Source organism: Urocitellus parryii, chromosome 8 (genome assembly GCF_045843805.1).
Source record: "Urocitellus parryii isolate mUroPar1 chromosome 8, mUroPar1.hap1, whole genome shotgun sequence".
In the NCBI taxonomy this organism is placed as follows: Eukaryota; Metazoa; Chordata; class Mammalia; order Rodentia; family Sciuridae; genus Urocitellus; species Urocitellus parryii.
Window position 1 is genome coordinate 102226300 of NC_135538.1, and position 27848 is coordinate 102254147.

Consider the following 27848-nt stretch of genomic DNA (forward strand, 5'->3'; position numbering starts at 1 on the left):
ATGAGGTTCAGTTTTCCTCTCATGGCCTTAGGCCTGGAGGTGGGTATGATTGTTTTATTTGGATTATTTGCAGAGTATGAGACGGATCATGGTATGATATACCAACCCAATACCACCCAGATAACAGAATCGGAGAGATTCTTCCAGTTATATCCTCGTGAGTAGGCAATTTACTTCATATTATTTGTTTTGGGGTTCTTTGAGTTCTCAGAATGTGAAATCTTTGAATACTATAATACTGTAAGCTCTTGAGCTCCTTGTAGAATATGTGACAGTTGCAAGTGCTGAGAGTATTGTGCCTTTCTCCTGGGGCACTTGATCTTCTTCTCTCCATGATTATGATGTTTGTTAGAATCTGTGTCTATTCAAGTGTCAGAACAAGAAGCTGAAAATTAAAATAATTGGTCAGTTTTTTTGTTGCTTACCACTGCCAGATGACTGTCTTTGTCCCTTGAATTGGCTACTCTTTCCATAAATAATAAAAATATTAAACCCCCTCACCATGACCACAAAGAGTTGAAGGTGACTTTGTAGGAGAGAGAATGGAAACAAAATGGAGTGATAGGAAAGGGATTCTGGGTCCCAGGTAGAGTCCTAAGGTGTGAGAAGGGGTATTTAAGATGACAGAGGGAATTTCTGAAATTCAGTTGAAGGAGATACACAAGGTTTTATAATATTTGAAAGAAAAGCATTTTGTTCCTTTGAGATGAAAAGGAAATTGTGCACACCTGACACATGATAAAAGCAGAATCCTTCTCTGGTAATAGTGACTGAGGAGAAATTGGGTTTTAAGCATGGAAGAGGCAGGCTATGAAACAGCTAACATTGGTAGCTACACTTCACTCAGTGCTTATTATGAGCCATACATACTCATTAGCTTGCTGACCAGAAAGGGAGATGATAGTCATTATTACATAGATGGTTTATTTTTTTTAAATAAGGTTCAAGTAATTTAAATTTTAATTATTTAAATTAGTAGCAAAGCTTATTATAATTTATAGTGTGTTTAAGCTGTTTAAAAACAATACCTGTGTTTTCATTCCTATGTTTTCTGAAGGAGTTAATAACATGGGGAGTCCCATGTAGAAATTAAGACCTAGAGTGACTTAGGAAAAATACAAAATTGAAAGTTAAGAGTATGTTAGGACTATAGGTCAGAGACTCAGACTCTAAATCTAGTTGCCCTTACACTGTGTAGATAACTAAGAGGGCTCTTGACTAAATAAACTTTATAATTTTCAGGTTAAAGAGCAATAGAAAAAATCAGAATCATGCTCAACTCTGTATGCTTAGGTATATTTTATTTATTCATTCATTTATTCATTAGATAAATATATAAGTATCAAATATGTGCTATAGCAAATTTATTCAAAGAGAAAAGAAATACAGTGCCTTAATTGTAAAACCCCACTGGCTAGAACAGATAGCAAAAACATGAAATAAAATATAATAAGCAAAATGCCAAAAATATGATCTAAGATTGTTATTCAAATAAAATTGTATTGAGACCTTAATAATTTTCTCACACAAACTAAACTTTCTAAGTCCCAAGTCTAATCTCCTAAGTAACATTTTAATTCAGAATTTGAAACAAAAGATAATGCTAAGTGAAGCTAGACAATCCCAAAAAACCAAATGCCAAATGTTTTCTCTGATATAAGGAGGCTGATTCATTGTGGGATAGGGAGAGGGGGCATGGGAGGAATAGATGAACTCTAGATAGGGCAGAGGGGTGGGAGGGGAAGGGAGCCAGTATGGGGTTATAAATGATGGTGGAATGTGATTGTCATTATTATCCAAAGTACGTGTATGAAGACAGGAATTGGTGTGAATATACTTTGTATACAACCAGAGATATGAAAAATTGTGCTCTATATGTGTAATCCGAATTGTAATGCATTTCACTGTAATATATTAATTTTAAAAAGACCAATGATAAAAAAGTTACCAAATTAAAGGTAAGTTACTAAAGATCTCAAGATCTGTCGTTCAGCATGTTTATGATAATGGATACTGTATTTCAAGCTTATAATTTACTAGGAGAATAAATCTGTAATCTTCTGACTATATACACTTACATATACTTGCAGTGGTAACTATGTAGAAGTCATGGACATGTTGATTAGCTTTATTATGATGATCATTTCACAGTGTACATACATATCAAAATGTACAAGGTACACTTTAAATATATATAATGTTTATAATAATGTTTATATATCAATTATATCTTAAAACAGTTGTTTTACACATATATTCTAACAGTCACAACTCTATTACTTGTAGGGAATATATAAATTCCTTCATTTTATAATTTGTTAAGAAAATAGTTATTAAGTTCCTACTTCTTGTCAAGAATTTTTAAGGCTTTAGGTCCTAGGCAGTGACTAAAACAGGCAAAAAGGGCAAAACCCATACTGTTATGAAGTATAGTTTCCATGGGGCAAAGGGGTGTGTGTGTGTGTGTGTGTGCACGCGCATGCACGCACGCACACACAATTGAAGGGTCATAAAATGCCTTGGCTATAAATGAAACAGGATTAGGAAAACTAATGCAGCAGGACGAGGATGTCTTTTCAACCTTTCTCATCCAGGGTAATATGAGAGATCTAAGTCCTAATATTCTTGAGTGCAATTAATTAAATTGTCTCCTGTGAATCTGGAATGATACTCATATGAGAAAAAATGAATTTGCATGAACATTTAAATATGTAGATGTACACATTTAGATGGTAGTAAGATGCCACAAAGTAAAATTTTCACAAGGCAGCCTTCATCAATTCAAAATGCTGCTCATTTTCTCATCTATACACAATACTCTCTGCTGTAAGAGTGACTCCCAAGACCTAAAATCCTAGATCATTCTAATATTTTAGCTCAGCTACATACACTATCCTTGTTTAACATATCTTGTAGAATAGTCTGAGAAACTACATGATTGTGGTTCAACATATATTTTTCCTACATTTGAAACAATTATACAAAGTTTATGTAACAGCATAAGTCATTGGAGAACAAATTGTTAATATTCATTATTAGAAAACAATGTTCAAGTCAAATCAGCAAACATTTCAGGTGCCTACCTAGTGCAATGCAAGTGTTCCAAGTGCAGGGATTCAAGCATAGTGAGAAAGCTCCTTTTACGTCTTAAGAAATCCAATGTATTACAATAGTTCTCAGTTGCAGGTTGGTGAAAGTTTGGGTTTTTTTTTTTTTTTTTGCAAATAGGTATAATTACTTATATTTTACTTGCTTTAAAGTGGATACCAGTTTGTTCTCCACAACCCTGCCAACTTATATTCTGCTGTGCTTCTTTGAATAGAAGAAAAGAAACAGTGTTATGTGACCCTTGGATTTGTACACATTCCTATGCACAACTGTGGAAGTGTGATATAATCTGAATATCATGCTTCATGTTATGAATGACCTCTGAGATACTCACTTGAGAAGCTAGCTATGTCCTTTGGCTTCTGTGTACCTGCAAAAGTGTTGATCATTCTGTTGAGTCAAAGAATTTGACAAGAACTGAAGCCTGAGTTAATCTTTACTAACACATAAACAAATCAGAGAAAACTAGAGCTGAAAGAGAAGGCCCTTTGCGGATCCTTTACATCCTATTAGAAACTGCACAAATGTTGGGTCATTAGTATGTAAGGGACATTAAAACCATGTCAGTGATCTATTCATACTCTTGTTACACTAAAATCCCTTGGTATATTCATTCACTTTCAGTGGATCATGTACCTATGTGTAATTTTGTAATATTGTTCATTGTTGATTTGAAACCTATTGACTCACTGAGTTATACAGATCTTCCATGTGTTAACACATTGCATTACAAAATGTCAAAAAAAGTATTTGTTAATACCACCAACAATCTCACCAAAAAAGTATTAAGAAGTAAATAACAGAAACTTGATAAGCTTGTAGTGACAAATTTTTTTAAAAATTCAAATTTTTTAAAAACTCAGAAGATTTCATGGCAACAAATACTGTCAATTATTTTAAATGATTGGCAATTTCATTTTATCCATTTTGTAAAAAGTATCTGCCAAATACCCAAATCTGAAATCATTTTTTCCACATTTTTATTGGTATATTATAATAATACATAATAGTGAAATCTATTGTTACATATTCATAAATAAAAATAACATAAAAGTGAAATTTGGTCAGTATTGGCCCCCAGTATTTCTCCTTCTCCTCCTCTCCTCCTTCCCCTGGTTCCTTTTCTCTACTGTACAGATCTCCTTTCAATTTTCATGAGATCCCCCATCTTTATTTCCTTTTTCCTCTCTAGCTTCCACATATGAGAAAAACACACAACTCTTGTCTTTCTGAGTTTGGCTTATTTAATTTACATGTCAATCTTTCTTTCAAGTAACAATGGAATTCCTTAAAAAAGATTCTCAATCAGCAGCACAATTCACAATAGTCAAGCTATGGAACCAACCTAGGTGCCCTTCAACAAAAGAATGGATAAAGAAAATATGGTGTATATATACACAGTGGAGTATTATTCAGTCATTAAAAAAAGAATCACATTATGGCATTTGCCAGTAAATGGATGGAACTGAAGACTATCATCCTGAGTCAGACTCAGAATATCAAAGGTCAAATGTATTCCCTGATATGGGAAAACTAGTCCAAAATGAAGATGAAAAGAGCAAGAGAGAAAGGGAAAAGGGGAGGGGGAATTCCATCAAAATAGAAGCAAGATCAATGGTGTAGAGGAAGGGGATTGAGGGTTGAGGGGAGGGAAGAGGGACAAGATAAGGAAAGAACAGTGAAATGGATCTGACCTGACTTTCCTTTTTCTATTTTTAATGTTCCTATATACATATATGAATATGTCACAGTAAATTGCACAGTCATGGAATATATATCCACAAGGCACTAAAGACACTGACTTAAAAAAAAAACTAATAATAAATACCTGAAAGATCCATAGAATAAAAAAGAATGTAACAGGGGGAGAGGAGAGAAGAAAGGAGGGAAGAATCAGGGATTTAATTAGAGCAAATTATATTCCATGCTTTTGCACTTTTGTCAAAATAAATCCTAATGTTATGTATAACTAAAAACAACCAATAAAAAATGCTCATTCAGTGAACAACTCAAATAAGCATAAAAGGGCCTTTTTTTTTCCTGTGATACCATTGCATTTCAGAAGGGCTATCTGTGTATTTGTATTTCACTATGCTGATTCACACAAAACAGTAAGAAGACATTTGTGGGAGGATTAGAATGAATACAATTGGTGATTATTTTACTTCTTCATCAAGAAATTCTTAAGTAAAACTTGCTTTTATTTTCCCTGCAAGTGTGTGGTGGAGACTAGCATGACTGCTATTTCAGTTGGTGCTGCTCTTTTCATATCTGCCAAAGCCAAAGCAGTTTTACACACCATTGTTTTTCACCAGATGTGGAAATATCAACACAATGAATAAGGCAAACAACATCTCAGAACTATCATGAACATGGAAGTCGAAAGATACATGACACACAGACACAACACACAGAGTTTATTTAAATGGATAACAAGTCAAAATATCCAGTAAAAGGGCAATTTTGTTATAGGGTCAGTAATTAATTCAAAATAATTATTTATAAGAATGTTGTATGTATTGGTATAATATTGTATCAATCAGTCTTGCATTTCTTTGGATGTTGTGAAGATATTGTGGTTTTTTGGAATGATATACTTTCACTTAGGAGATTTGTGCTTAAGTAGTTTGGGACAAAATATCACCTTACTTTTAAATGGTTTAGAAGAATGTGTGTGTGTGTGTGTGTGTGTGTGTGTGTGTGTGTGTGTACAGAACAGAGAAAGAAAGCAAATATAGGAAATACTGATAACTGAAAAAGTGTAGGTGAATAGTATGTTTCAGTGTGCATTGTACTGTCTTTTTCTAAATATTTGAAATATGAGGGGGAAGGGAAGATATTACCCTAAAGACACTACTACTCTCTCAATAAACAAAGAGTTCAACTTGTACATTATTTGTAGAACTGCAAATTAGTACAACCATTACAGAAATTAGTATGAAGGTTCCTCAAAAGAGTATGTAGGAATGGTACCACATGACCCTCTTACACCACTCCTTGGTATTTTTCCAAAGAATTAATGTCAGCATAGTATACAATACATCCACACCCATGTTTACAGCAATAGCCAAATTATAGGACAAGCCTAGGTGTCCGTCAGAAGATGAATGGATAAAGAATATATGATATATTATATGAAATAAGCCAGACTCGAGAAAATCAAGGGTCCTGTTTTCTCTCAAGTGTAGAAGTTAGGAAATAAGAAGAAAGGATGTCATAAAATTAGAAAATAAAACAGCAGACTAGAGGAAGGGGATCAAAAAGAAGAGAGGAAAGGGAAAGGGGAAGTGCTGGGAAGTGAAATCAATCAAGTTATGTCATGTACAAATATATCACAATGAATCCCACTGTTATGCATAATTATAGCACACCAATTAAAAATATATAGAGAAGGACTGAGGTTATGGCTCAGAGGTAGAGCATTCACCTAGCATATGTGAGGCACTGGGTTTGATCCTCAGCACCACATTAAGTAAAAAAGACATTGTGTGTACCTAGAACTAATATATATATATATATTAGTGTGTGTGTGTGTGTCTGTGTGTGTGTGTGTGTGTAGGAGAACAGTAGAATGTAGAATAAAGGAAGGAGATGGGGAGGAGAGAGAGAGAAGAGAAAAAATAAAGTGTGGGGAATGAAATTCATCAAATAATGTGCATGCATATGTCACAATGAAGCCCACTATTGTGTACAATTATAATATACCAATAGAGACATCTTTTAAAAAAGGAAAAGATAACCTCAGAACACAACTCTACTGATTCAAAAGACTGAGACTTACAAGGCCAAAATCTTATATGTACAGCAAACTTACCTTGCCAGCCCTGGGCCATTAAAAAAAAGAAAGAGGAAAGTCTATGAATCTCTAATTGGAAAGAAGCTTTGCAATTTTCACCAGTAGACCTACAAACACATTTTATGAATAAAAGCCTTATGGTCTCAATTAGAGAAATTTCCAGTGGTCCTTACCTGTGACCCTTTTATTCAGGGATAGCTGAGGCATTTCCTGAAAAGCTGCAAGTGCCAGGAGTTTTGCACAAGCTATCTGATGATTCCTACCTGCAGACTTCCATTCACTTTCCCCTGAAAATGTCTCACTGGATATGCTCCTTCTGTGGTCTGTTTGAATAAATGATAAATGAGAAGAAAGAGAAACAAAACCGATATATAAGCAAATTAAATGCAAGAAGAGGGATATGCAGAAATGTTCCTAGAAGTCTTCCAGGTGTGGGTGGAGGAGACAATTTGTGCAGCTGGCATGTATCTGAAGCATAAGGAAAAGAGAGCTTCGTTTCATTGTTTGTTTCAGGTGGTAGAGGATTAGAACAATATTGTGGAGTTATTGGGGCTTGCCATACATCCTTGTGCAAGGTATATGTGGAAGTAATATAGGAAAATTAGCAAAGTGAATTAAACTTTACTAATAGAATGAAAGGGGTGGTGCTGGTGAGAGTGTTTGTGGTGATGATGATGATAATAGTCGGGTCCTGGCTAGTTTGGTGTCCAACCTTAAATCCAAATCATTTGTAATAGCAAAGGATCATACATTTTAATTTATGATAAAACCAATAATTAAAATGAAGCTTAATTATAATGAAGCTTAATTGCATTTTTTCTAGTCCTCAAAAGAACCACTAGTATACATGTTAAAAAGAAACACCTATGATAAAGTTTGGGTTTAATGAGATTAAGCAGTTTGCCCAAGTCAGATGGTTAGTAAAAGAAAGTGTCTAGTTGAATTCCAACTCTGGTTGTTTACCTCTAAACTTTGTGCTTTAACCACTCCACTACATTATATGGGCAGTGTTGTTTACCAGATTCGATTTTAGGCAACATCTGTCTATAGATGTATTGTCCCAAATAGATTTTTAAAGTATTTTCTGAACTTCACAAACATCCATCGACTTTCAAAGGACAAGAAGATATTCTTTGTGGGATAATGAGTTTACTCAATAGAAGATGAATGATTTTATTTTCCTTATTTTGAACAAATTGTACTGTTCTAAGCAATTACTGAGGATACCTGTAATAAACCACTGTGAGCTTAAAGCATCGCACGTGCGTGTGTGTGTGTGTGTGTGTGTGTGTGCGTGAATTTTCTACACAGGCAAAAAAAAAAGGTTGACTATTTAAAAATGGCTAAATTATTGTGGCCTTCCTTAAGACTGATCCTGATTGTGATAGTCTACTTAATACATAATAATACTAAACATAAAACCTTACCAAGTATTCTGTATGCACTTGAGTTTTACATGCTTATCTGTATTTAGAATGTATTCTGTCCCCAGTGCTGCAGACTCAAAGAGAAAAAAAAAAATCCAGGCCCTCTTGGAGACATATAAAGCAAGATTCATTTTACAAATGAGGAAACCAAGATTCAGGGAGATCCATTGATTATCCAAGGTCACATACAGCATTGAAAATTCAAATAGAGTATTGAATTATTATTTTTTGTAGCACTAACATGGGTTGCACTTAGTTAAGGAGTGTGACACTTCCTTAAAATGTGAAGACACAGTCATCTCAACCAGGGACATGAGAAGTCTAAGGACAATGTAGGATTCTCCACTAAGATTTTTCCACTTTTATGTGTTGCAGTATCTCCATTTTCTATTTGCGATTTTCAGGAAAATGTTTAGAATAAAAACACTGGGGGGTGTGGACTCAGGAAGCAGTAAGCAATGGGAGAAGGGAGCAAGAGAAAATAGACCCTGGTTCCACACCCCTGTTATCCTCATTCCAATCTGTGAAACTTGCCATGTACCAGGCAGAGAGTCTCAGGTACATCGAGGCAGATATTTCTCTTTCAGTGTAAAATGTTTAAAGAAAAACAAAGTTGTATACTATTCTGAATCCTTATAAAAGCATGATATGACTTAGATGAAGGTTTCTCAACAGCAACACTACTAGCATTTTGAACCTAATAGCTCCTTGTTGTGAGGGTCTGACCTGAGCATTGTAGGCTACGAAGCAGCATCCCTAGTCTCCAGCCTCAGGACTCCAGCTGCCCCAATCCCACCCACCCCCTCACATTGTGAGAACCACAGACATCTCCAGATTCTGCCAAGTGTATGCTAGGTGCTAAAAGTGTCTTTTGTTAAGAATAAATAATTTAGGAAAGTCTTGAAAATCCTAAAACTTTTTGGAAAATCTTACCAATGCATAGTTCATTCTTTTAGCAGCAGAAACTAGCACGAAACTAAATTTGTGGCCTCTTCCTTGTTGGCTCACAAATTCTTAAAACAGGGGTAAATGATAATACAAATAATAGATGAGGTTTGTGTGCCCTCTTGTGGTGTAAATCAGTAACAAGCATTAGATGGGAGCCGGTGGACAAAAAACATTTGCACAGTTAATACAGGAAACTCTCTCCCCCTATGGAAAATGTCGAGTTTTCCATCACAGGGAGAAGGGAACAAACCTGAAGAGTAACTTCTCCCTGTGTAACACAGTATAAAATTAGATAAAAACAATTTTTAAAATTAGTTGGTTACTGCAAACTTTAAAATCAGTAGATTATAGAGAGAACAAGAATACTCTAAGAAATATGAAAAGAATGTTTAGGAAAGCAACTTTGTGTAATGACAGTAACAGCGAAGTAAGTGGGTAGTAGCAGAACCTTGAAACAAAAACTAAATCTTTATTTTTATAGGATCCTTATTTTTATTCCAGTCTTTTACAAGTAACTCACCTAACTTCTCTGGGCCTTAGGTTCCTAACATGAAAATCAAATTAAATAAATATTAGATGACACTTTAGACATCATCTAATCCAAATCTTCCTTAGAAAAGGAGAAATGGAGTCCCAGAAAGGTTTAGTAAAATCATGGTTAATAAGAGTCATGCTTATTCTCTAAATTGCCCTCCAACTTAGTCTATTATATAAAGCACATATTTACATGTAAAAGTTAAATGGCGGCTATTTATAAAGAGAAATGAATATATATGGTCAACTATATTTCACAGGTTGGTTTTAGTTGACAGGTGACCGTCAGTGGCTCAGGTGCAATCCCAGCTTTGGGGTTCCCTGGGTAAGTATGGGATGAGGGTCAATGCCATAAGGATCAGCAGGAGAAGGGCTCAGCTCCTCCATGGGAGACTCTGAGGCTGGGATTGTCTATCTTCAGGTGGTCTCTCCTGAGACAAGGGAATGCTTGTGTGAATCAGTCATGGGGTACAGGCCACCCTGGGGAAGAGCTGTGACCATGAGCAAAACAAGAGCATTTTCCAGAAAGAATTCAGAGTTTAGTGCTGTCATCTGGCAGCACTCTGAATAGTTGATGCAAATTGGAGGTATAAGAGCTTTGATTCTGAGAGGATGTCTCAAGGTCTATCTAATACAGAAGGCTAGCCCTAGTGGGGTACCCTGGTCTCCCACCCTCAGAAACACTGCTTCCTGAGCCTGTGATGGAGCAGAAGAGGAGCCAACCGGACACCCCTACATGCCTTGGGAGACCAAGCAGACCTTGGTCATCTTAATACTCCCACCATGCTTGATTAATGGAAAAATGCATGGAATTAGACCCGAATTCCAATCCTGACACCACCTTTTATGAAACTGATTGACTTCTTATCTCAGCTTCCTCTGGGACATATTTTCTATACATGTCTTTCCTGCTATCACTTCCACTTACACCTCCATGTACAATAATTACACTAATTCAACACCTAAAATTTTCTCCCTCTGGTTTCACATTTGCTTCCAATTTAATTATTTTTTGTTCACCTACTATACTGAACTAAAGGAATTGCCAATAGTTGACAATTTTCAGTGGCAAGTTTGGTGCAAAAATATTGATTTGGGTCAGAGGGGAAGGTACCAGGGATTAAACTCAGGGGCACTTGAACACTGAGCCACTCCCCCAGCCCTATTTTGTATTTTACTTAGAGACAGGATCTCACCGAATTGCTTTCACAATCTCATTGATTGAATTCACAATCCTCCTGCCTTATCCTCCACAGCTGCTGGGATTACAGACATGTGCTATGCACCTGGCAAAAAAAAAAATATCAATTTTGCCTATCCAAACACATGTTTCAGTCAACTAAACTCTAGTTTCCTTGAGGGAATAGCCTATGTTTCACTATACCACATTTGACCATGTGTTTCATTTGCATAATATTTACTGTACGCAAATACTTCTACATAGGTTATACCACTTAGAGTAGCCTGTGTTATAAGGTTTGTAGATGAAACACTGAAACTCATAGACAATAGGTGACTACTCAAGGTCACATAATCCTGAGATAGAATAGGGGAGCCTAAGCCCATGTTTCCAGATACTAAGTCAAGTGCTCTTTCTTCAACAGGGCATAGCTTTTATGTTTGTTTACAGCCTCATGGTTTTGTGAAGTGGTTTATAAATGTCTATAACAACATTTTCCTAATAGACTCAAATAATGATCCGATAACACTTCCAGGACTGGTACTATTATACCCATTTGGTAAATGGATACTCCTTATTTATTCGTTCATCCATCAGACATTTATTGCTACTTCTGTTATATGCAAGGTATCTTCCCAAATTCAAGGAGAAAAAGATAAATATGTCCTAATCCCTTCAACCAAGAAACTCACAGTTTAAATCACATATGTAATCCCACGTCTGTAATCCCAGCTACTCAGGAGGGTAATGCAGGAGGAACACAGGTTCAAGGTCAGCCTGGGAGACTTACCAAGACACTGTCTCATAATAAAAATTAAAAAGGGCTGGGGCTCTAGTTTAGTGGCAGAGAATGCTCCTGTGTTCAAACTTTAGTACTCCAAAAAAATTTTTGAAGAACATCATACTAAGTAAAATAAGTGAACCTCAGAAAGTCAAGCATTGACTGTTTTCTCTCATGTGCAGAAGCTAGATAGAGAAAGAGAACATAAAGGAATCTCACAAAAATACAAAAGAGATCAGTAGAGGAAGGGAATTGAAAGAGGGAAGAGGAAAGAAAGGACATGGGTAAATGCTGGGGAACGAAATCTACCAAATTACGCTATCTGTGTATGAATCTCATTTACATACATAACTATAATGCACTAATTGGAGTAATAAAATAATTATAATAGAAGGAAGATCAGTATAGCAAGTGGATCAGGAAAAAAGAGGGAGAAAGGGAGGGAAAGGGAAGGTATTGGGAAATGATATCGATCAAATTATTATTATGTGAACATAAAAATAAGGTATAATAAATCCCACTTTTTATTTTTTCATATTTTTAGTGTTGCACTATAATTATACACAATGGTGGTATTATATATAATTATAATATACCCATTAAAAATATTTTTTAAATAAGATTACAATCCAGTGTAGGAGATAAATACCTCATGGACTAGTTAACCATTACAGTGTAATGTATGCAAGATAAATGCTAATGCAACTTGGCAAACAATAAAACTGAGGTGTAGAAAGAAACTGTGTAAATAACAAGAAGAAATATTAATTTTTTCTGGAATATTGGGAAAGTCTTTCTAGAGGGTGTAATATTTATATTACAAAAAGCTTTGGAAAGCTTTTCTTGGGTACAAAATCTCACACACACACACACAAAAAAAAAAACATCTTTAGGGAGAGAATAAAAATCACATTGGTATTATAGTTTGTAGTTTTCTAAGAAAAAATTCAAATTGTGCATAACTTGTCAAAGTCTTGTGGCTGGTAAGTAGCCAAGTTGGCTTTGGAACCAGCCTTTTGCATCCCAGTTGATGCTCTCCTCTTGTAACGTTTTATGTAAAGGTTGATTTAATAAATGCTGTGTACTATGATACAACACGTTCTTTGTACTCCCCTCATGAAGACTGTCCTCTGTTCTTTTTCAGTATTCCAAGATGTGCATGTAATGATATTTGTTGGGTTTGGCTTCCTCATGACCTTTCTGAAAAAATATGGCTTCAGCGGTGTGGGTATCAACCTATTTGTTGCTGCTCTGGGCCTCCAATGGGGCATTATTACACAAGGGATCCTGCACAGCCATGGAGAGAAAATTCAGATTGGAATCAAAAAGTGAGTATCTTGGCTATGGTCTGAATGTTTTTGCCTCCTCCCCACCAAATTCATCTGATGAAATCTTAACCCCTAAAGTGATAGTAGGAGGTGGGCTCTGTGGGAGGTGATTGGTTCAGGAGGGTAGAATTTCCATAAAGGTAGATGCCTTTAAAAAAGAAGCCCAGGGGCTGGGATTGTGGCTCAGTGGTAGAGCGCTCGCCTAGCACAGGCAGGACCCGGGTTTGATCCTCAGCACCACATAAAAATAAGGGCATTGTGTTGTGTCCATCTACACCTAAAAGTATAATAAATATATTTTTTAAAAAAAAGAAGCCCAAGAGAAAATCTTCTCCCTTTCCATAATGTGAGGACACAGCTGGAAGTAACATCTATGAACCAGAAAGCAAGCCCTCACCAGACACTGAATCTGTCAGCATCTTGATCTTGTTCTTCTAAGCCTCCAGAATTATGAGAAATAAATTTCTGTTACTTTATAAGTTACCCAATTTATGGTATTTCATTCTAGCAACCAAAGAATAGTAAGACAATCCTTTATTTTTCAACCACTGTGTTTTCAGATCAGTTGTTTCTCTGGTTCATTGTCACTCTGGTTCTAAATTATCTGGCAAATTGTCTCTTTAGGCAACAGAAGAGTATTGAAATCTGAGGGTCCAAATCAGTGTTTTGCTCTACTGAGCTGAGTCATCCAGTCAGGTCTATAACATCTCTGGTTTAAAATGAGAAATCCCCATTCATAAAATAATTGTTCCTTTCATCTCAGCTATGAGTAACAAAAATCTGTCATTAGATTTTTTTTGAAGATTTTTTTAGATGGAATTATGTATTCTTGTTGTGAGACTCTCAATAATTGCTCTAGGAAATAATACTGTTTTCAGATCAACAAAACTAAAGTACTCTAAATGAGATAAAGGAAAAAGTGAGTTAAAACAAAGAAAAGTGAGGGCAACTGAAGACCACATGGGCTAAAGGAGGTGGGGGAGGAAGTGGCAGTAAGAGTGGTCCTGGGAGGAATGTGCCCGGCAAGGGTGGTGCTGTAGCTCCACCTTAGGACTCACATACATTTTGTATGGACTACTTTTCAATTGATTCTTTCTTTCCCTCAGCATAATAAATGCAGACTTCAGTACAGCCACTGTTCTGATTTCTTTTGGAGCTGTCCTAGGAAAAACAAGTCCTATCCAAATGCTCATCATGACAATTTTAGAAATTGCTGCCTTTGCTGGCAATGAATATCTGGTTGGTGAGATATTTCAGGTAAGGATTAAAGTGTTTATACTTGGCTAGCTCTAGCCAAGAGCTCTGACCTCTGCAAGTATTGGGTAGCCTCTCTATTGCTGGGGCAAACCTCAATGACAGGTGATAGCACAGCAGTGACGATAGCCATGGCTTACTGAGTGATGTTGTAAACGAGGGTTTTTATACACCATCTCACCCCATCCTCACAACAGTGTAAGGCAATATAGCTGTTGTGACCATTTACACACAATAAAACTGATGACCAAGCCAGGCACAGGGGCACATGCCTGTAATCCCAGGAGCTCAGGAGGCTGAGGAAGGAGGATCACAAGTTCAAAGCCTCTGCAAAAGCAAGGCACTAAACTCGCTTAGTGAGACCCTGTCTAAATAAAATACAAAATAGGCCTGGGATGTGGCTCAGTGGCCAAGCGCTCCTGAGTTCAATCTCTAGTACCCAAAAATAAAATAAAATGATGACCACAGATGCTAAATGATTGAAACTCACCTTTCTGGGATTGAAACTCACTGTTTTCTAACTCCGTGACTCATTTTTATTACACTTTGTTGCTTATCAAATGATTAACTCCTATTCATATTTCAAAATAGCCTATAAAAAGCCTTATACAAGCTATTGTTAAGGTCTTGATCAAATTTCTTACTCTCCATGAAAATTTCATTGATTTCCTCAAGGTTTAGAAACAGATTATTTTCTTATTTTGTTTGTACATCTATTGAACATTTCATGCAATTTTAAATATTTGAATTTCCCAGGTATTGGTGATTCACTGGGAAACAAAATAGTTGAGGCTCCTGTCTTAATAGAACTTAAAATCTAGTGAAGGAAACAAAAATCAAACAAATAATTACACATCCATCCCACCTGCCACAGGCACAAGAAATAAGGAGTAGGGTGAGGGAACATAAGAAAGTACTTAATTTAGATTGTAGAGTCAAGGAGGGGCTTCTCTGAGGAAGTGACAGTTAAGCTGGACCTGAAGGGGAGGTGAGAGTTTCTCAAGTAACTAGTAGGGAGAAATGTAGTATAAGCCAAGGTAACAGTAAGTACAGAGCCTCAAACTGGTATTGAGGATCCGAAGGGAAACCTCTAGTTAAAGCAAAGGACTCAGTGGCGCACACCTATTATCCCAGTGGCTCAGGAGGCTAAGACAGAAGGATCTCGATTTCAAAGCCAGCCTCAGCAATGGTGAAGCACTAAGCAACTTAGTGAGATCCTGTCTCTAAATAAAATACAAAATAGGGCTGGGGATGGGGCTCAGTGGTTGAGTACCCCTGAGTTCAATCCCCGGTACCCTAAAAAATAAAAATAAAGCAAGGGGAAAGGTTTGGCTGGTACAAATGAAGCCTCCAAGTTAAGAAAATCAGATTAATCAAAGACCCTGCAGACATTTGGTGGCTCCAGCAGGAGAAACAGAACAGTTTCTTTTGCCAAAAGTAACGTGGGCTTTTAAAGAGAGACACAGACTCATGTGATATTTGTAGAGTCTAAGTAGGATTAATTGCCGCCTCCTACTCTCCTGAAACCACCAGGTGAAGCTTAGCAAGGTTTCCCAACTGGGAGGGGACCCAGTGTTGTTCCGGAGGCTGGAGGTTGACAGAAGGGTCAGAGGTGCTATGAGGACACTTGGAATCATTCCAGCCACGTATGGCTCTTCAGAGGAACAAGATCCATCCATGTCCAGCAAAGATGGACACATCCAGAATAATCTTTTTACTTCCCCTCAACCCAATTTGAAAATCTTTAATTTGTATTTTTCTCCTGACTGAATAAATGCTGGAGCAACCAAGTCGTCGGCGTGGCACTCTGCTTTGCTCTAGAGGCAGGAAATGCAGAAAACTGGGTCACACTGATGTCACGTCTCAAGAGGAAACTAAAACATGTTCTTTCAAGTCAGTCTGTCTCTCTGCCCCTACTATTTGTTTATTATGTAACTAGTGTAACAGTCCTTTCATTGACATTCCTCCTGTAGTGAGTTTGGTCTCACCTCTATTTATGTGCATGCCATTTTTCCCCCTTAGGCCACTGATATTGGGGCATCAATGACCATCCACGCCTTTGGGGCCTACTTTGGCTTGGCTGTAGCAGGCATCTTATATCGATCTGGCCTGAGAAAGGGGCATAGGAATGAAGAGTCTACATACAACTCGGACTTGTTTGCAATGATTGGTGAGTGGGGATGAACTTGGCTGATTTTTTGTCTCTTTGGTCAGGCATGCAGGAAAGTTACTTCAATATGGTTGTGAAGATGCTTAAAAAGGAACCTCCTTTGAAGACCACTCTGTTTATGCTGCCTCAATGTTCCTCCTTTCTCTTAAATCTAGATAACTAAGCCTAAAATTAGAAACAATGTCAGTGACCTCAGCAAACTGCCTCCTTTGCATGGTCTTCCCCATTCAGAACTAATAGTCCTTCGTATGATTTGCAGGGACTATTTTTCTATGGATATTTTGGCCCAGCTTTAATTCAGCCATTGCAGAACCTGGAGAGGAACAGAATAGGGCCATCGTCAACACTTACTTCTCTCTTGCTGCCTGTGTGCTCACAGCCTTTGCCTTCTCCAGCCTTGTCACACATGGAGGCAAGCTCAATATGGTGAGTGCCCTGTCAACCCCAGTGCAAATTTCATTTAGTGAAGCTCGCAGTTGCTCCAATAAGTCAGGCATTCCTGCCTTACTGCTGAGCTACCAGGACAAACCACAAAACCACAGACCTTGGAGAATGTTTTGAAGAAAAGTAATAACATTTATTCATTCACTCATCAAATGTGTACTCTGACAAATTAAGTATTCTCAAGAGATGTGCAGTCTATAGGAAAGGTACTTGTGTAAAAATCAAAGCTTTAAGGTATACTTCTTTCATAATAGACCTAACTGTTCCCAAGTTCTTAAAAAAAAAAAAAAAAAACTTCTTTAAATACAAGACCTGTCAAAGAATAGGAAAAAAGAATAAGATGGCATATGTCAATTTGATTTTCCTGACTGTAAATATTCCTCTCAAAGAAATAACTACTAAATGCATTGCAGGATCCTGAATAGGATTCTGAAAAATAAAAAGAACCTTAGTCAGAATAATAGTGAAAATCAAATAGGATCTTTATTTATTAACTCAGTGCTAATTTTATTTTTCTATAGTTATGTAAGATGTTAACACAAGGGAAGATGAGTGAGGTATGTAAGGAAAATGCCTACAGTATTTTTGCAACTTTAACGTGTCTAAAACTAGTTCAGAAGAATATACTGTTGGGCTGGGGATGTGGCTCAAGTGGTAACGTGCTTGCCTGGCATGCTTGGGGCGCTGGGTTCGATCCTCAGCACCACATAAAATAAAGATGTTGTGTCAGCTGAAAACTGAAAAACAAATATTTTTTAAAAAATTCTCTCTCTCTCCCTCTCTCTCTCTTCTCTCTCCCTCTTTAAAAAAAAATACTGTTTAAAATGCACCCTATCTGGTATTTTGAGCTTTTTGCTAGTGAAGCTAAAGAAAAAGTAGCGTAACACGGAACGTGATGGCAGGTGGGTTCTTTGTCTTACGCATTTGAAGAATAAAATCCACAGACACAAGGATTAAAGCAAAGTAATAGGATTTGTTAGAATAATAGAAAGCAGAGCCCTCCAAAACAGGAGGAATCCCGAGAGAGATGATAATGGGCATCCACTGTCTAGGAGTTTTTGTGGGCTTCATCTGTCCCTATGGTTGGTGGGATAGAGAACTCAGAAAGGATCAACTCTCTCTATTTTGTCTTCCTCAACAAATCTGAGGAGTGTAGTTTTTCAAGCCTTTATTAACATAAGGATGGGGGTGAGGTTTTGTTGGCAAAAGAGGTAGTGCTTTAGAGATTGTGTAGCTGGCCATTGCTAGGGTTGGGAGTAGGTGTAACTAAGGAAGAGCTGTTGCAATTGAAGTTGTCAGCAGCAGTGACAGGGTGTTCCCAGACCCAATGTCTCTTTCGGGATGTCAAGGCCTCATTCCCTCTTTCCCTTCTCCAAGGCCCTTATCCTATCTGCCTATGGATGGTCTACCTTCCTTCCTCATTAGCCTGGGGAGGAAAAGGGTATTAGAATTTATTCCTTAAAGCATGAATTAAGTCATGTAATTCAATTCTTTACAAACCCTAAGCAATTAGAAACCATGAGAAGAAAAAACATCATACATTTACAGCTCACTGTAAAACATACAGATCATCCTGGGGATTTAGATCAGTGACAGAGCGCCCTCGTGTGCACAAATCCTAGCATTCAATCCCCTGTACCACCAAAACAAACAAACAAAAAGTACCCCCAACTTGAGAGGCTGAGGCAGCAGTATCACAAGTTCAAGGACATCCTCAGCAACTAAGAGAAATCCTAAGCAACTTAGTTGAGCCCTGTCTCAAAATTGTAAAATAAATTAATAAAAATGCCTGGGGATGTGGTTCTGTGGTTAGGCATTCCTAAATCAATTCCCAGTACCAAATAAATAAATAAATAAATGTGAGGATAATCTCTTTTCCTCAGGCAAATGACTAGATTGTGGTTTAGGAGGAATCCTAATAAGGAGAAACTGATTTCCCTCTCTGAATCCCCAAATGTTCTCAGTACAGTGTTACTTGCAAATGCTGTTGTCTTTCCAATGTAATGTGTATATTTCCATGTTTCTACAATGGATATTGAATGAATATTGGCACATTGCAGCCATAGTACTCTTTTCGATTGAGATAAACACAGATGTTTTCCAAAATCTGCATAAATAGGCTAAACACTGCTAGAATATTTGCTTTAAACTCTCTGTACCCTGTCTCCCTCTACAAATTATTTTGGTTTTCTCACATCCCTCCCACCTCTGGTCCCCTCTGCTACCAAAGGACCCTGGAAAGATCAAATGTAGAAGACTTGAGAAAAAGTCTGTAGTTACCTCTTTTATTTTTAACATGAATCATGTTATTTTTGTGGTTTCTGTTTTAATCTTTTACACACATGATTCTCTCAATTAATATTTATATACATATATATATGTATATATATACACACACATACACATGCATATATATGTATGTATGTATCAGTATCCCTTGCAGCTGAAGACTGTGTCTGTGAGCACTGAACTCCACATTTCTGTAGTCTTTCTGAACCCTCCCTCATTCCGCTCACTCACTCATGATTCTCCACACAGGTGCACATTCAGAATGCTACCCTCGCAGGAGGAGTTGCTGTGGGCACTTGTGCAGACATGGATATTAGCCCATATGTGGCTATGATCATTGGAAGCATTGCAGGAGTTGTCTCCGTGCTTGGATATAAGTTCCTGACTGTAAGTATGGCAGATATTCTAAGCCAAATCTGGAATCTGTGTTGTTATCTTCTCTTATCCCATCAGCAGAGAAAAGGCACAAAGTTTCCTTTCATAAGTACCTTTCCTTGCCTGGAGGATGTTTGCCATCCTTTCAGAAATACCACCCACATTCCAGGTGTCCAGTGGTTCTACTCTTTCCTGACCTCTCTGTGGAAGCTGGAGAAAGTCTGACATCAGTTACTTATAATTTAGTATGAATTTAATGTCAGGTGCTTGTGTGTGACTTTCCTCCACAGAATTTCCACTGTGTTATTGTTGTTGTTGTTGTTGATGATGATGATTTTGTATAACTAAGGATTCTAGACTCTTTTAGGGTATCATCAGAAAGTGAGAAGGAATAGGATCTAAAATCACTCCCATCCCAACCCATCCACGGAAATGGTGGTTTTGCCACCAATATCCTCAAATTATTTGACATTGGTAGATTTCAGATATGGATAGAGAACCAAATTATAGAGAAGATTTCTTTTTCTGAGGCAAGGGAGGAAATGAGAAAGATATAGATCAGAGAATACAAAGTAGCAGATATGTAGGAAAAAGAACTTTAGAAATCTAATGTACAGCATGAGTGAAACAGAATTTAAAATGTACTGTATGCAAAATTTGTGGTAAATGAGTGGTTTTTAGTTCTCATGCCACAAAAAAAAAAGGGGGATAACTATGGAGATGTTAATTCACTTCACAATAGTAACTTTTTTACTGTTCATATGTATTCCATAACATATGAACAGTAAAAGATACACAATAAAAATTAATTTATAAAATCTTTATTCTGCATGGTTATTTCATATGTAACACGTATCTAGCAAAATAATAAGCCTTTCTCCTTTTATAATCATAGCCTTGTTTTGCTGCTAAATTGAGGATCCATGATACCTGCGGGGTGCACAACCTGCATGGCTTACCTGGCGTGATAGGAGGCCTCGCAAGCATTGTGGCCATAGTCATGGGAAAATCTAAAAAGTGAGTCAAAGAATGACTTGTTCTCTTCCTGGTACTATCTTGTTTTCTCTCCTTCTTTGAGATATCCTTTAATGGAAGAATAAGGTTGTTTGGGGATTTTGTTTGGGTTGGGTTTGGTTGGTTGGTTGGTTGGTTTTTGTTTTTCTAGCATTTCAGGCCCAGATCTGTATTGTTTCTACCGAGTTCGAAGAGACACAAATGAGAGAACAGAATTGTATTGAAAGATGCAACCTAACAAATTATTAATGCCCTTTTTTAAAAATTAATGATGTTCATTTAAATTTCTCTACCATAGACAACTGTCACCAGACAGATTAGGCAATATGATAAGCACAATTGGATAGCAGTAGGCTTACTCTTTTTGGGGGGTCCCACCAAAATGGAGGAGAGGCACATGTGGTGAGTTGAAGCAGTCACTTCCAGGAAATTTACACAACCAAGGATGAGTTAGCCTAATGTTGGATCTAGCAAATCTGGAAGGCAGTGTGTGGCCCCAAGACGGCTACCAACAAGTTATGTGACTTTTAACATGTTGCTCAACCTCTCTGGTTCCCCATTTCCTCCTCTATTAAATAAGAAGATGGGACTATTTCATCTCTAAAATCTCTTCTAGCTCTAACAGACTTAGATTCACCCAAAGGGGGCATAAATGTTTATTTAAATGGCCAGAGGGAAAATAGCAGTCAAGCCCAGAATAGAAGTGATACTAAAGGCTATCATTACCACTTTTAGGCAACAAGACTGGAATAATTTGATATGATCACTCAGAAAGTAAGTAAAGAATCAGAATTCTCAGTTTTGAAAGCCAGTTTTTCCAGGTACAGTAGCCCATGCCTGTAATCCCAGTGGCTCAGGAAGCTGAGGCAGGAGAGTCAAATTCAAGTCCAGTCTCAGCAACTTAGAATGACCCTAAGCAACTCAATGAGACTTTGTCTCTATAGAAAATATAAAAAAGGGTAGGGAATGTGGCTCAGTGGTTAAGCACCCCTGGGTTCAATCCCCAGTACCAAAAAAATAAATAAAATAAAATAAAAATATAAAAGCCAGTTGAAGCATGAAGAAAAAGTGAACATGTATCTAGAAATGTCTCAGGATAACTACTGACTACAGTTGCATAATTGGAAAAGAAAAAAATCTCTTCAATTTTAGCAAATTAAAATTTAACCCTATTGAGACAAGCAATAAGTTTTTTAAAATTTAATCATACTTTTTTCTGAGTAGAAACTGTGCTTCCAAATTTACACATATAGTTGACCCTTTTCATCTACATGTTATTTTTTAATCCCTTCTGAAATTTGAAAGACAACCCCCAAAATATTCACTCTTTCACTTAATTTCTCTCCAAGACATAACAAACTATTGAGAATGAACATGAAAATATTTTTTGCAAATCAAGCATGATAAAAGCATGTGCCAATGAGCTCAACTCCTAAGTGTTATAATGTGTACACACGGTGTAAAAACATTAGGAGCTGCCTCCTGATTGGGAATTCTTGATCATCATGCCCAGACCTGTAACATAGATGTAATAAAACAAGTCTATCCGGCTCTTCAGAGCTGGGCCTCACTGGGTGGCCAAACATTGGGTTAGTCTCATGGTTAAGGGTTTAGACTTTGCATATACAGGTTTAGTAATATCTTCTTCATTTATTTATGGAGGAGGGGGGACAATGGCAAAGGAACTGAAAGGAGCAAGCCTTGAAGGCTCATGTACCTGGCTAAAATTCACATTTAAAATAAAAACCTTCCTGAGAGACAAGACAATCACAAGTGTCCATTTGGAATATTAAAATTCAAATCAGGTTTTGATGTATGAAGAACAAAGGGAAGTTAATATTCTTAAGAGACATTTTTGCAGATGATGGCAGCCTAACTCCAATGATGTTATTAATTTTGTTTAATTCATTGTTTTCCATACCTATTTGATAAAAGAATAATTTTCATCAAAAATACCTTTTAGCTCTGTAAATGATCTTAGCAAATTCCTGTAAAATTAGCACATAAATTAGAAAGAATGAAATCAAATAAATAATATGTATTAAATATTCAACCTCACTAGTGATCAGAGAAATGCAAATTAAAACAAGTTACCAGTTTTTTCACAAATCAAGTTGATAAAGAATAAATGAATAATAATATTGAAAGGTGGTCAAAGAAGAGAAATGGAGATATAAACTATACACTTATCTGTTTGGAAAAATCCATTATATATATATATATATATATATATATATATATATATATATATATATATATTTATATTTGATAATAGCATTTTTAAAATGGATTTTATTTTAGGAAAATATTTGGACAAGTTTGAGGTCATATTCAGAATATTCAGAGGAGGATATGTTCTTACAACATTTTGAAAATATGAAACACTGGGAGGAAACTAAATATCAACCTATGGGACTATAATTATAGGCTTTTATGCAGTAGTATGCTGTAGCAATTCAAATTATGATCCAGCTCTACATTTGATAACATGAAAGGATATTTCAGACATTTAATGGGAAAATCAGTGCTATATACATTTTTATTTTATTATTTTATTTATTTGTTTTTGGCACTGAAGATTGAAGCCAGGGGCACTTAACCACTGAGCCCCATCCCTAAATTTTTTATTTTTAGACAGGATCTCACTAAGTTGTTTAGGGCCTTGCTAAGTTCCTGAGGCTGGCTTTGAATTTGTGATCCTCCTGCCTCAGTTTCCCAAGCCATTGAAAATACAGGCATGTGCCACTGCATCAGGACTGATATATTTTTTTAATTCGTTATATTTTTATTCTGATAGGGTTTGAGGAATATTAAATGTCTTCTTTTCCTTTTTATTCATTTGTGGTTTCTAATATTTAGATTGATATATTGTTCCTTGCACAATTTTTTATGTAGAAGAAAATTTTTTAAACTTTTCAAATAAAGGAAAAAAATGAGTTTAGTGTATTCTTCCCCTTGGATCATGAAGCTGAAACACCAATAAAAATGAGAGTTCATTTTTCAGTTGTTTGTTTTCCTGCAATTACTCATATCATCTTTCAACAACTCTATTAATTGCCTTCTATGAGAGAGGCCCAGGAGACGCCCACATTCCTAATTCCTTTGTCACTCATATAACAGCCTGAAGCATTTCAGTCACCTTTTATCACATTCTCTGTTCCCAAAATTATAAGGTATTTTTTCATCAGTTTTATTTTGAGGTAACTATTTATAAGATCACAGATATTTACTTAAGTATCTTCAATGAGTTCGATCACATATGCTAAAATTAGCATTATTTAGCCTTTTAACAGATTTTCTAATTCTGTTATAAATTTCTTTAGAGTGTGATGAAGAAATAGTTGCTTTTTTAATATGTTAATTGCTGTCTAGAAGAGAAGCTGACACAGAGCTAGTACTTAATAAATATTTATTGAATAAATTAAATCAGGGATCAATTTTTGAGAGTGCTAAACTCTTTCTAGGGAAGACCTTCTTATCATTCCTGAAGATGCATCAAAAGATGATTCTTAAGTTTATTTAAGAATCTTCTACCACTACTCAAAAGTCTCAAAGAAATCAAATGTACAAAAGGAAAATATTGGTCTGTTTGCTAGTGTGTAATTCTGGACTCTGTCCTGAAGATGGCAGGATCCCCCACTGTCAGCAGGTGAGATTCCTTGGCTGGTATCCAGGAAAAACAAAATTCTTTTGTCTTCTTAGGTCTACCATAGCCATGCAAGCAGCTGCCTTGGGTTCTTCCGTTGGAACAGCAATTGTTGGAGGTATTCTTACAGGTGAGTAAAAAAGTCAGTACTTCCCTGTACCCTATGGTCTCTGGATAATAGCTGGTTAATAAGCAAGTCAAATGGTAAATTCAGAGTATTCTAAACTTCTGGCTATAAAATAATTATGTCAGTTTAAGGAGGTGATTTTGTAACAGTGTTTTAATTACTATTTCCTCTTCAGCCTCACAATATGATTTATTTTCCCTTTACCTTCACAGGTTTAATTCTAAAGATACCTTTCTGGAAACAGCCATCTGACCAGAATTGCTATGATGATTCTGTTTATTGGGAGGTACTGTACAGAATCCTAAACAATGTAGTTGGGAACTGTGGTACACACCTTTAATTCCAGCAACTCAGGAGGCTGAGGCCGGAGCATTGCAAATTCAAGACCAGCCTCAGCAATTTAGCAAGACCATCAGCAACTTAGTAAAACCATGTCTTAAAATTTTAAAAAAATTAAAATAAAAAGGACTGGGGATATAACTCAGTGGTTAGTGCCCCTGGATTCAATCCCCAGTATCAAAAAATAAAAATTAAAAGAAAAAGAATATAAATGATAGCTCCACTAGTAAAAAGTTTTGCTCATCTTAAGCATACATGTCTGTGTGGCATCCATAAAGATGAAAATGGATGATATCCCCGTTTAGACAAAAATAGAGACTGTACATACAGCCAGATAAAATCAGAATTTATGAGTTTTTTCCAAAGCAGAAACTTATGAAGAAAAGACAAAATTTAGTTGACAAATGTCTTGTCACTCCTCTGATAACAATTAAAAAGAGCTACTTATAAAAAGAAATAAGTCCTGAGCAAGAGTGTGAGACATTATTCCAAAGGTAAAAGTAGGAAGAAGCAAATGGAATGTGTAAAGTTGAAGACCTTGAGTGAGTACACATCAACAGGCCCTATAATAACAAAATCAGCTTCTTTCTATTCTCCACTTTCTGCCTATTTACTCCATTGACATTTTGTTCTACTGTTTCTTGTAAAACTCAAGTGAGATAGATGTTTGCGTTTTTCAGCAGGACTTCCAGGGAGAAGAGGCTTGGGAAAGGAGGAAGTGTAATCAAAGTGGATGAGATAAATAGTTTTGTTCTTTAATTTTTTTCCTCAACTCCAACTTATTCCCAAATCTTTCTAACTTCAGATAATAATTAAGAAAATACCATTGTTTCAATACCCAACGTCTGTCAGACCCAGTGAAAGAATCTTGTTTTCTTTAAAGGTCCCTCCAGAGAAAGAATATGAGAGACACTTCCAACTCCACAACATGCTGGAACCCGAAGCCTAATACCATTGCTGCTCTCCAGCTTTCTTTTCTATCACATACAGTCAAGGTTAAATAAAGAAAAAGGCAGCATGTGAAGAGAATATGGACCAGAGTGGACCGATGCTAATCCCCAAATAGTCAATGTAAAAATGTCTGTATATCGGATGCTGTCTCTTGATATTAGAATGATTGCTTAATTGAAGGGATATGGCTCATAAAACAGATGGTCAATGCTTTCTATCCAGAACTTAGTATGCTTTTGCCAGTAAGTAAGTTCAGAATGACAACTGATGTATATTCTTGAATTTTTCCCAAAGAAGTAGTCATGTCAGACTTTTAATGTAAATACAATTGATATAATTCCTTCAATCCTTATGATTATAGAAGGGAAGCCAATGAAACAACAATAAGTACAAGGAATCTACATAAGAAAAATGAAAGAAGTGCTTGTAAATAAGCAATGATATTATTGTTTTGGGTAGTGTTTGTTATTTTAATAGATCACATTAGTAATATTATATCTTGAATATTTTTAATTCCTTTAGCAAATTTAGTATTTTCAGAAAGAGTTCAAATGTTATATTATCACCATCCATTTTGTATAAAATTTCAAAGAATTAAAAATTATAAAATAAAGCATTAGTCTTTAAATCTCCTTTTTGTTGGTTAAAATTCATTTTAGTAACATGCACGAACACACACACTCACCCCCTCATATGTTATCCATACTTTAATTAAATGTATTGCTAATGTATTTTAAAACCAAGTAATTGTATTATAGGATAAGTTTTTTAAAAATCAGTTTTAGGGCTTGGGATATGGCTCAGTGATACAGCACATGCCCAGTGTATGTGAGGCAGGGGTTTGATTCCCAGCAATCTAAAACAAAAAAGAAAAGAAGAAATGAAGAAAGAAAACTTTCAGGAAAATCAAAAAACTTTTTTTTTTTCTGTCTGGAAAGTTTTAAGATTTATCTTGTATCCCTGAAGTCCTGAAATTTTGCCAGAATGTGTATCAATGAGGAATTGGGCGCCACCATAATTAACAGAACTTTAGTTTCTGACTGCTAGGACTTTAAAATTACAGCTAGGAGTAGATTGCTTAATATTTTATTTCAGGGAAAATATATTATCATTTACTTATATTGCACTGGCTATTCAGGTGACTTCTTTCACCCAGGACCTCCTTCAAACAACTCTTCTAAGTGTGCTGTCTTACAAGTAAGTCCACTATTCCCTCCCTTGCTAATAATCGCAAGGCTTTTGAAACTGCCTAAGGCTTTTGAGACTGCCTGAGTCCCTGCTGATTACAAGGCAGATCTCAGAGGGTCTTGGCTATGTTCGGGTCTAGGAAAAAAAAAAAAAACTATTATTTTTATTTGCTCAAGAACTAAGTCATGAAGGCCATCACGTTCTGGGTTGTGAACACTCAGATCTGCCTCCCTGCAATGCAGTTTTTACCAACAACAAAGCCTTGTTTTTTAAATTTGGAGTTAACATCCTTTTTTCACAGTAGTATATCACCTCTTTCTTTCTATCTTGCCTGGGATTTACTGAATCACTTTAATCTGAAGAGCTGAATCTTTTGTTTAGATAAATTATCTTACTACTTAATAAAATTCCTCTCCTCTATTCATTTTTGTTCTGCTAGCACTATATCAATCTCATGGAAAGTCTGTTGGATCTGTTATCCAAATCTTTCTCACTTTATTTCATTAGTTCACTTCATTTTCTGCTTTAATTCATTTTTGCTTGTTTGTATGTTTGAAAATTGTTGTCCATTTTTATAGATCCAAGAAAGTTTTGTGTGTATGTGCACAGGTATATATGTGCTGTTCTTAAATTTCCTTAATTTCTTTCATAATTTTGTTTATTGGGAGGGGTTTATTTTTGTTCACTTTTAAAGTCTAATCCTGCTCTTAAATTTATTTATTTATTATCTATTCCCTGCAAATATTAAGATGTCAAGTAATACCAGTTTGTTAGCTGTTTGCTTTGATTTAAAATCTCAAGTTCTACCTAGATGATCGGTTTCAGGAAGCTTTGTTATTCTTTGCTCCTTTGTCTAAATCTGAAAGATTGGCCTATAATTATTAACTGCAATTTCAGAAAGTTTTGTGAAAGCTGAGATAGTTTCCGGCTTATTCTAGCCCTTGTTTTC

General features: G+C 36.2%; 1 protein-coding gene across 1 annotated transcript; it reads left to right on the forward strand.

Moving 5' to 3' along the window:
* Positions 1 to 24761, forward strand: Rhag (Rh associated glycoprotein). The gene is made up of 9 exons (XM_077801490.1): positions 1 to 157; positions 12919 to 13102; positions 14209 to 14359; positions 16379 to 16526; positions 16786 to 16952; positions 19509 to 19646; positions 20530 to 20651; positions 24351 to 24424; positions 24634 to 24761. Exons 1-9 carry the CDS (start codon positions 1 to 3, stop codon positions 24759 to 24761), a joined length of 1269 nt encoding a protein of 422 aa, XP_077657616.1.
* Positions 24762 to 27848: the final 3087 nt, after the last annotated feature.

What these genes read in the sequence shown, in the direction of transcription:
- Rhag (XM_077801490.1), top strand. Translation starts at nt 1, where the DNA reads ATGAGGTTCAGTTTTCCTCTCATGGCCTTAGGCCTGGAGGTGGGTATG. An exon ending in GTCATGGGAAAATCTAAAAA is followed by an intron (nt 20,652 to 24,350) that starts GTGAGTCAAAGA and finishes TTGTCTTCTTAG; the next exon opens with GTCTACCATAGCCATGCAAG. An exon ending in TGTTGGAGGTATTCTTACAG is followed by an intron (nt 24,425 to 24,633) that starts GTGAGTAAAAAA and finishes TTACCTTCACAG; the next exon opens with GTTTAATTCTAAAGATACCT.